At 45.9% G+C, this 10,891-nt stretch overlaps 1 protein-coding gene across 9 annotated transcripts in view; it reads right to left on the bottom strand.

The window, feature by feature from the left end:
• Window positions 1-1,254: 1,254 nt before the first annotated feature.
• LOC125729086 (palmitoyltransferase ZDHHC14-like) overlaps window positions 1,255-10,891 on the bottom strand; it is a 36,964-nt gene continuing 27,327 nt past the window's right edge. For 6 of the 9 annotated variants that reach the window (XM_049005641.1, XM_049005640.1, XM_049005634.1 and 3 more), the window contains 7 exons: window positions 6,240-6,380; window positions 5,527-5,664; window positions 4,272-4,331; window positions 3,134-3,228; window positions 2,936-3,045; window positions 2,680-2,782; window positions 1,641-2,158 (listed from right to left, as the gene is read on the bottom strand). In XM_049005641.1, the coding sequence (XP_048861598.1) occupies window positions 1,811-2,158; window positions 2,680-2,782; window positions 2,936-3,045; window positions 3,134-3,228; window positions 4,272-4,331; window positions 5,527-5,664; window positions 6,240-6,380 (995 nt within the window). In that variant the 3' untranslated portion in view covers window positions 1,641-1,810. Of the gene's footprint in view, window positions 2,159-2,679; window positions 2,783-2,935; window positions 3,046-3,133; window positions 3,237-4,271; window positions 4,332-5,526; window positions 5,665-6,239; window positions 6,381-10,891 lie in introns of all 9 variants that reach the window. The other 3 variants (XM_049005639.1, XM_049005637.1, XM_049005636.1) reach the window with 3 other exon arrangements.

Raw genomic sequence — 10,891 nt, 5'->3', positions numbered from 1 at the left:
GCTGGCACCACTTTGACATATTTCATCAGCAATATACACCGATGAACCAAAACATTATGATCACCCCGATATGAAGCCGTCTTGAAAAACATTGCATGTCAAGGTTTGTGATATGTTAGATGGTAAATATGATACTAGTATTGGACATTTAAAATGCAGAAGAAATGGGAAAGGATGCAGATCTGAGTGACTGACAACAGCCAAACCATTCTGGCCAAACAACTGGGTCAGAGCATCTCCAAAGCAGCAAGGCTTGTGGGGTGTTTGAGGTCAGCCATTTACTGAGAGAGGTACAACGATAGAAAAGCCACAAACTCCTACAGGATGCTGGGCCTGTGCTGCCAGGACTCGATGTGGGATGTGAACAAAGGCTATCCCAGGTATGAACCCAGAGAAGGGCTACTGTGGCACACATGGGAGAAAATTCATTCGCTGTTGATTAGACTTCTCGGTCCAATACATCCTACAGATGCTCAACCTGGCTGTCCACATGATACAACAAAAAATGGGATAATAAAAAAAGGGGATTTGACGGTGACTGCAAACACCCTTCAAGTCTGTGACTTGTGGACAGGAGTCAGTCAGAGCACTTCAACTGACCTGCGGCTATATAGCCCCATACACAACAGAACTCAATTCCCTGTGTCCTGGCCTCATCAAAATTATCTGCCATTTGATTTCAGAATGTTAACACTGGAATGATTGACATTTACACTAGTCAGTCAGAATTACATGTTCCAATAAGCCATTCAAAGCCAATACTCAGCAAATGCCAGCATAGTCTGTTCTAAAGTTTTGATCTAGTGAAATCTGTCAGCTGTGACCTGGAGATGGTTCCATAATGGGACTCTAACACTTCTATGTTCTCACCACCAGAGGGTGATAGAGACCCATCGTTAGGGCTAAAATATCTCTGAGTGCTTTTACTAACATACAAAAGCATTCTTATAAATCTCCCAAACAATCTTATAAACAAATTTCACATGCAGGAAGCTCAATCATTTTTAGGAGCACCACGAGTTGCCATGATGTTAGCGAGAAACCAACAAATGTATGTTTCCTCAGGTTGGGGGAGATTGCAGCTGTTACTAGACACTGCAGATGCAGGTTTCCGAAGAGAAAAAGCACCCTGACAGGAATCACCTGTTTTATAAGGGTTCCGAGTGTATTCAGCAACAATCTCTTAACATTACAATGCCTTTCTATGTAGGAGACCTGAAGTTTTAAATGCATCTTCAAATGACACATTAAAGGTTATTTTATCAATTTATTGCATACAGTAAGAAATTACCTGATGGAAAACTTGCATAATATCGTTTAGCAAAGCAACGACATACAAACATCAGATAGATAGATTTTTGCTGTTGATTTAAATGATGAAAGTCTGTAGGAATTTATTCAGAAAAAGGCAGAGACTGATAATCAATGAACAACAGGGACCATTTTTATAACGAAAAGGAACAGTCAGTTTTCATTTGTGAAAGTGGGAAAGAAATCATCAAGACTGGCAGTTTGAGGTGGAGCGTCTTTTGGGTGTTGGCAGTAGAAATGATATCCTCATTCCCATTCCTGAGTTACCGTCTTCCTCCACAGACTTTGGGGGAGGGGGGGCGGATGTCTAATTATGAGGGTCTAAAGTGCTCAGAGAGGATCCAGGTATCCATTCTCTGTTTGGCCAAGCAGTCTTAATGTGGGGGGCTTTGCTGACACTACTGTTGGCAGCACGAATAAATAGGGGGGCCATAAGGAGCTATGGAAGCAGCTGTCAGAGGTCACTTCCTGTGGAGAGCAGAAGGAGTGACGTCGGAGGTCAGACGGAGCTCAGTTTGACCAGGCCTCGGACTGAGTCCTGGTGCAGGGAGTCCTGGGAAGCAGGACCATATGCACCCAGGCCAGGAGCCTTGGGGTAAAGCTGGCGGTTCGCCTCCTGCTCCGGGTCCCGGTGGGGCAACGCCTGCCCCTCCCACGGTCGGCTGGGCATGGAAGCAGTGGCAGCATGCTGAGCTGGGTAGCTCAGGGTCGAACAGGCTACCCCAAGCGGGATCTTACCCAGGAGGGGCTGCACAGAGCCCAAAGATATGGGGTCGCTGTGCAGAAGGGGTGTGGTGGCAGCCTGGAAAACGAATTTAGTGCCCTGAATGCACTGATCTTGGTCACACTAAAGTGAGGATTCAAGGACGAGTGCAGAGAAGGTAGAGAGTTGTGAGCATGAGCGTGAATGGGGGACACAAAGGGGCAGACGGGAGTCATGGGAAAATGGCCATGAGGCCAAAGACACAGGCAACAAAGAGGGATGCAAAAGAAAGAAAAAGAAGAGAAGATCATCAGCTTCATCACAAACAGCACGCAGTGAGACCACAGAACTTTCCAAAACACAACTGCACAAAAGCACACACGACCCTCACACATATACCTTCAGGTGTGCTGCATACTATGGTACAGTTCAACTAAGACTGATTGTGTTTTTGGGCTGGTGAGAAGGTTTAGATCAATGCTGAGTACAGTGGTGCAAGACAGGTTCAGTTGGCGAAGAAATCAAAAGAAGACAACCTGGGCAGTTAAATGACTGGGGAACTCAGGACCTGATCCACTGCGGAGTGCTAAGCACAATTTCCTCAAGTTAACCCAAAAGCACAAGCCAGTAGCCATGGAGGGCCCAGACATAGAGAGACTCCCTACCATGTGGGCTTGAGGCTGGGATGCCACGTAGGCTGTGGTTCCATTGGACTGGATCGCAGTCTGCGGAGTGTCTGGCTGGATGAAGCCACGTCGGTCAATCAGACTGGGTACAGAAGGATATACATGCAAATAATACACACATAAGTACAGGTGACCTAACAGAGTAACACTTGTGATTTGGTTCTTTAAGCCACACCCCCTCAACCAGCAAGCTCCACCCCTTCTGAAATCCTGTCTGGAGCCACAGTGACCGCACCTGGGTGGAAGAGGCCCGCAAAGTGCGGCGCAGCAGTTGGTGATGACACTGCTGTAACTGTAGGGGTTGTAGTTGCCCTTCCCTCTCTTGGATGACCACAAACCCTTGATCTGCAGAAGAGTCACAGGGGTTTAATTACCAGGAGTCATTTGTGAAAAGCGCCAGTGTGCAGCAGGATGGAGGCATTGCGGTACTCACATCTTCATTAGTGGTCTGGTTGGAGCCAATCAGGTAGGTGTGGAACCCAGAGAGGCCCACGATGGACCACACAGAGAAGAAGCAGACGACCACCTCTAGCACAGTATCAGAGTGGTTAAGGAGCTGGTGGCCATCGCCGGAACAAGATCACAGGCATGCTTGATGTAGGATGTTGATAAAAAAATGTGCGCGTGCACACAGACACACAGAGACACACACCGAGCTCATCCACCAACCCCCCAATAACTCGCAGATCCACCTCTGAATCAGCATGAACTCCATCAGCCGTGACTAAGCCAGAGTAATAGTGGGAGATGTTATGAAAGAGTCTCCCAGAGGCCTTCTGAGCGGACAGGAAAGGTATCTCAGCATGAACAAACCAAAGACTCCCCAAACAGCTTAAAAAAACCCTAGCAATTATCCAGTAAGGCAATACACTAATATATTAATTTGTAAATTATAGAAAACTTCAGCCAGTGCCTACTCATCTCTGTAATCGTTGCTAATGCTGTGAAGCTGTTAGTGGTCCAGATGTAGGAGAGGCTGAGGGGGGCAGCTGAGGTCCTTCTCTCACAGACAGACGCAGAAACATACCGGCGGGCTGATATTCATAGAGAGCTGCCAACCCTAATTATAGAGCACCCTGGAACTTACAGTGCCCCCATGTGTCCACCAGAGAGAGCCCTTAGTCACAGGCGTATATATCACAAGGGAATAATGTACTGTATGTCAACAGTATAGGGCAAAGGCTGTATGGGTGTAAAATCAGCTTGTTGTGCACTAATTATTACTTTATGTTATTCATAAAAGACTATTTTGTGTGGCTGTTAATGGTTTAATGACCACCATAATCCCTGTTTTCACAATGTCACTGACTTTGCTAAACAAAAAGAGCTTTTATATAATTAGTCAGCAGAAGTAATATTCCCGTACTGCTGTCAAGAGACTTGTTTACTATAAATAACTGTAGTAATAAACTATGCAGAAACGAACTGTCAAATGCAGTGATGAACACAGGAGTGGGGTGGATGTAATAAAGGAAATGGGAGCTGGACTGTGTGCCCGGGGAGGCAGGCTGGTCGGGCCTGATGCGCAGAGGGTGTTACACACGGACACAAGCTGACATGCCGCCTCTTACTGGATGGATATCTGGCAGGGCTATCTTTGAGAGCGCTGAGGAAGCCAGTCTGACTGGACCCTGCATGAGAAACATGCAAAAAATGAAGTTGAGCTTGCCGTGTCCCCCACGTGTCTTGCTGCCTGCTGAAAGTGCACAGGGCACATCTGGCAACCCTGATCTTTGTAAATCAGGGGTAAAGTGTCAGCATGATTCACGCAATCCCTGCAGCAGCTTGGTCGACAACAGCCTCTCACATTTCAGCCCTGCCAGAAGCAATACCACAGAACCAGTAAAGGACCCCTTACATGCCCTACTTTACCCTCATATCCCCAGCTCCACCCCCCCTTCATCCCCTCCAACCCTACTCATCCCTTCCTCCACCTTTTCATCCCCTTCCTCCACCCTCTCCTCCCCCATTCCATACCACCCTCTCTTCCCCTACTCTACCCCATTCCTTACTCCACCCCCACTCCACCTTCTCCTCCTTTACTCCACCCTCTCCTCCCCAATTCCATCTCCTACTCCACCCTCTCCTACCTTACTTCATCACCTATTCCACTCTCTCATCCCCTACATCATCCCCTCCTTCACCCATTCTTCCCCCCACTCCATCCTCTTCTCCCCTACTTCTTTATTCCATCCTGTCTTCCCTTACTGTACTGTTTCCTTCCCTACTCCAACATTTCGTCTCCTACTCTCCCACTCCATCTTCTCCCCTACTCCCTCCCCTCCTCCCTTATTCCATCCCCTCATCCCTTACTGTACCGTCTCCTCCATTACTCCACCATTTCATCTCCTCCTTCCCTACTCCATTCTCTCCTCCCCTACTCCATCCTCTCCTCTTTACACATCTATCCCATAACTCATGCTTCTTGTCTCTACATTAAAAGCATCCATCCTTGGAATCAGTCACGTTGTAGCCTAACACGATCCCCCAATTACCTATAGTATGTCTTATCAATGAGACTCAGACAGACTAATAACTTATTAATGAATTGAGAGTCAGACAAAATTAAATTATCACTTTATGCAAGGCTGTCATTGAACTATGTGTATGGGGGGACCCTTACTAACCCCCTACAAATTATCCAGTCAGAACTGCTTAAAGACTGTTGACCAATAAAAAAAGTTTTGGTTCAGGAAATTCACAGGAAGGTTTATGTCATGTATGATAGTGTCCAACTAGAGCCCTGCTTTAATGTTACTATAACATCACAGCTGTTCATGTATCCAGTGGATACATCTGACCACTGTTCCTGATGCTGCTACTCACTGAGGACAATGTGCGTGATGACGAAGGCGAAGATGAAGATCGTGAGGAAGGACAGCGAGAGGATGAAGAGGTAGAAGAAGCGGTAGTTCCTCTTGCCCACACAGTTACCCACCCAAGGGCAGTGGTGGTCGAACCTCTCTGCACAGGGGGAGACAGAGCAAGAGCATCAGGTGAGAGCAGAGTCTGGTGGGACAGCATGAGATCAGTGGAGAACATTCAGGAATAACATGAAGCCTGACAGACACAGACAGGCAGAGACATGCAGAGACACACAAACAGGTACAAACAGGAAGAGACAAACAGACATGCAGACATACACAGACAGACAGATGCACTGAGAGATACAGGAAAACAAGCAGACAGAGACAGATGCTCACCCACACACACACACGCGCACACAAAGACAGACAGACACACAGACAGATGATCACCCACACACACACACGCGCACACAAAGACAGACAGACACACAGACAGATGATCACCCACACACACACGCGCACACAAAGAGACAGACAGACAGATGATCACCCACACACACACACGCGCACACAAAGACAGACAGACAGATGCTCACCCACACACGCGCACACAAAGACAGACAGACACACAGACAGATGCTCACCCACACACACACACGCGCACACAAAGACAGACAGACAGATGCTCACCCACACACACGCGCACATAAAGACAGACAGACAGACGCTCACCCACACAGTTGTCACAGAGGCTGCAGTGAGAGACTCTTGGCGGCCTGAAGATCTTGCAGGTGAAGCAGTACTTCAGCTTCACAGTTTGACCGTTGATGACGACCTCCTGGGTCCGTGGGGGAGAGCGGCTGTTAATGTCATCTGTGGAACGGGAACACAAGTTTAAAAGGCTGCTGGGAATCTGACAAGTACTCAAGTGACGGAACCCTCGAGTTGCATTTCTCGACCAAAATGTGTCCCTCAGAACATCTGCGAGCACTCAGTACCGTGGCCATGGCAGCCACTGTGAGGATGATGCATTGTGGGAGTTGCCTGAGTCACAGATTGGAGAACAGCTAACCCGTGTGCAGAGCTGGCTGGCACTGCCACTCTGTGAAGTGATACCACCTGAAAAGACAACAGATGTACAGAGCCACATTTCTGTTCATGCTTTTCTTTCAGGCTTGACCCCTTGATCGCAGGGGTAGCGTGCAGATTAGGAGGTTGGGACCCAATACCTGAGCCCAGAAGGTTGCTTGTTCAAATCCCAGAGTTGGCAGAGCGGTTTTACTGTTGGGCCCTCTGAACTCTGAATTTCTCCAGGAACTAACTGACCCTCCTTTCAATTGAACATTGCTTTGGATTTGGGTATTTGCTAAATAAACAGTAATTATCATTTAACTGTAATTAAGGAATCTCATTAATGTTCCTGCCTCACGGTTGAGCAAAGATGCTTGTTCCCAATGAGATCCATCCGAATGTGTGTGATAGCTGATAATGTCTATCGCTCAGGCTACCACAGCAGGAAAAAACTGAGATACCACTAACAGAAAGGGGCAACTCAGGCACATAAGGGGCCCCGTTACTGTCCACAATCCTCCTCACCTGAGTACACAGCTTCACTCCCATTATTCCCATCTTCCAAATCAAAGTTTGTCAAGCTAGCATTGCTCAAATGTAGCCAGCCAGGCACAACATTGGCTTGGCTTGGAGGGCAATCGAAGATTTTCATTGGACATCAACAATAATATCTGCTAATTAAAGGAAGAAGTATTGTTATAGATGCGTATATTTACATGACCAAACTAGCCAATCAGAATGTCAATAAAACAGGAAAAAAATGTTGTGGTTAGATAAACACCTCTAGGAAGGAAGGAAAATGCTGGGGGACAATTCTCCGCTCTCCAAGTATGGTAGGAAAACTTGCAGGACTTAGTGGATGCAGGTGTGTACTGGTGTGTGCAAAATGAGATCAGGTATGCAGGTTCACTTATAGTAGATAACAGTATCCATGGCAACAGAGCCCACAGATTTTGGGAGAATAATTCACCTCATCCATTTATCTACCATGAGCCCTTTGTACTATCCATGAGCACATACTGGGGGGGGGGGGGGGGTGAATTCCTGCAATCCCGTCCTTATCCCACAGCCACATAGTGTGAGACCAGCTGAGTACCACATGCTGACTTTCGGTTGACGCCCGTGTTTGACGAATGAGGTCAGCAGGCAGCCTGGCGATGGAGGGCAGGACTTTGAGAGCTGAAGGATGGGAGGTCTATAAATGGGGAAAAGGGTTACGTCCCCCGGGATGAAGAGCACATGCTACGGCTTGCAGAAACGAGGAAGCGTGTCAAGGTCACATGGTTGCGAAGGCTGGGCAGAGGCCTCCTCCGGCTTTGAGAAGACAGTGCAGTACGCGGTAGCCTTTAGATATAAGCATCATAGGTGCTTGGTACATCGGCCATGCTTTATATTAACTGCACCTGAATTATACATTCATATAACATTCATAAGCAGCATGTAAAAGCATACCTTAACATCCTAACATACTTTAACAGCTTTAATATACATAAATAAACATTATATATGTTAAAGTATTTAGGATGGTAAGGTATACTTGTATGCTACTTATGAATGTTCTACAGATGCATTATGAAGTTGAAGTTAATGTGAAGCGTTACCGACACATCTCCACACATCTGAAGGGAAACATTCCTTAACCTTTTACATAAAAGTCAAATTTAAGCCACCTCACACATCATAGTAGTAGCGGTGCCGTCCCTCCATGAGAAGGCAATGTAAGAAAAAGCTGCTGTAGACCCACAGAACCCCCCCACCCCTCTGCTCTCTAGCCATGTCCCAAATCAGCACTAACCTACTGCAGAAAAGCGGGGAGTGCCCTCACACACTTCACCCAAATTACTGTGGTTAAAAAAAAAAAAAAACAGCGATACCATTAAGGAATTAAACTGTGGGTAAGGCTGAGATGTTTTGCTTGTAGTACGAGGTGTGTGGTTCAGTGTGTTAGAATGCTGTGCTTATGATCAGAAGCCCAGGGTTGGCAGAGTGATGTCACTGTTGGGGCCCTGAGCAAGGCTTTTATACCCAGTTACTCCAGGGAATGACAGACCCTGCTTTATAAAAAACACATTGGTTTGGACAAATCCATCTATTAACAAAAATGTTAGAAGATGGTCTTACAGCCACTGCTTGATTCCTTCTTTAAAAAGCCACAGCAGGCTGGACCCCCCAGCGATGGACGGTGGATGGGACTCAGAGCTGTAGTGTGGTTAATAGTACCTCTAGGCAGAAGTGGCAGGATATGGAGATAATGCTCCGGGAAGCTTATAGCAGCTGCAGAGTGATCGGAGCACGCAGAGGCAGCTGGGGGAAGGAGGACGGGTGGCAAAGCAGAGAGGCTGATCAGAGCTGGAAGGTGACATACTCACCAAACGCTGTAGGCAAACAGCCTACAAGCACACGTCATGAAAACCCAGCACCAAGGGGGCTAGGGATCACGTCCCTGGTATCAATATCTCATTAAAGAGATCACCATTTTTACTGATTTGTAATTTTCTAACATGTAATATGAATATGTGAAAAAACTGGATCACATGTGCAGCCAGTCTAATGTACTGTAATGTTTTTGTTACTTACTACACTGGAAGGAAGAGAGTGTCAGGCCCAGACACATTCACAAGAGTAAACCCACCAAACCCACTGTGTAGGTTCTTGCGTGTACCTATTGAAGCTTAGCTTGACGCTCGAAAGATTCTCCCGTCCAAATTCACTCTATAAAACTCCAAGAAACTGCTTCGCAAAACTTAACTGTTTACTTAGAATCTTTAACCAATATTACAAACATAAAATTTTATCCACAAATAAAATAAATACATTTATATCAAAATTCGAGAGCAATCTTACCAGGAGGTCAAAAAACTATTTCGCCCCAATCTCACTCCTCTCCCTCCAACTTCCTATTCCCCGCCCCCTTTATCATAATAAAAGCACCCCAATAGTGTCCATCAGGACTACATTAAAAGTCCTGTTTTTAAACATTACAAGTTAGATCCAATAAATCTTAACATTATAAAATAATGTCTGTCAAACTAATAAACTTATACCTTGAATCAATATTATTTACTGTTAATTATTCAAATCATACGAAATGCATTTAGGCTCCTACATTTCCGGCCCCTAATTGTTAACAATACCATTAAAACAATTACTCAAAATTTAAACTGAAGGAGCCTAATGATATACTAATCATCTTATTAACTCAGTCAAAGCTGAATAACTTTAGCTTTCATATAGTCCATAACTACATAATCACAAAACCAAGCAATTCTTCTTAACAGTCCATCAATTATCCTCAGACTCTTGCAGCAGACACAGCTTTGTTACTGGTCGCAAAAGTTCATTGGTCCTGGTCTTGACCTTCACCTGACGAACAAGGCCTTTCTGATCAGGAAAGGTCTCTATTATTCTTCCAAGCGGCCAGGAATTTCTAGGTGACGTATCGTCCACAATCAGCACTACATCACCGACACAGAAGTTTCTCTGAGGTGTAGACCATCGTTGACGTTCTTGTAGCTGTGTGAGGTACTCCCTACACCAGCGCTTCCAGAATATGTCAGCGAGGTACTGGACTTGTCTCCATCTTCGATTTGCGTACTGATCATCTTTACTGAACACACCTGGAGGCAGCTCAGGCTTGACTTTCAGTAACAAAAGGTGATTAGGCGTTAATGCTTCTAAGTCATTAACGTCCGAAGATGCCTTGGTGATGGGTCTACTGTTTATGATGGCCTCAGCTTCACACAAAACGGTATGTAGACCTTCTTCGTCCACAAGCTGTTCCTTTATGGTGACGTTCAGAATCTTTCTCACGGAGCGGATCATCCTCTCCCAGGGTCCTCCGTGATGAGATCCTGTTGGAGGACTGAAGTGCCACTGGATACCTTTCTGTTGCAAGTGTTTTTCAATTACACTGGTATTCCACCCACTTATCAATTTTTTCATTTCACTGTCAGCTGCCCGGAAATTAGTTCCATTGTCTGAATACAGTTCTTTAACCTGTCCTCTCCTTGCAAGGAATCTTCTAATTGCATTGAGACATGCATCAGTGTCCAGTGAAGACGCTACTTCAAGGTGCACTGCTCGTATGGCAAGACAAGTAAAAATAACTCCGTACCTTTTTACATGTCCTCTTCCCCTTTTTACACCAAACGGGCCAAAATAGTCAATGCCAACTTTTGTAAATGGAGGATCGTCAGGCAGAACCCTGCATTTTGGCAAATCTGCCATGAGTTGCTTGCCAACCGTCCCATGTAGCTTCTTACAGGTGATGCACTTAGACAAAATTCTCCTAATGACCCCATTTGCTCCGGGGA

Source organism: Brienomyrus brachyistius, unplaced genomic scaffold, assembly GCF_023856365.1.
Source record: "Brienomyrus brachyistius isolate T26 unplaced genomic scaffold, BBRACH_0.4 scaffold476, whole genome shotgun sequence".
NCBI lineage: Eukaryota > Metazoa > Chordata > Actinopteri > Osteoglossiformes > Mormyridae > Brienomyrus > Brienomyrus brachyistius.
This window is presented reverse-complemented; position numbering and strand designations above follow the sequence as displayed.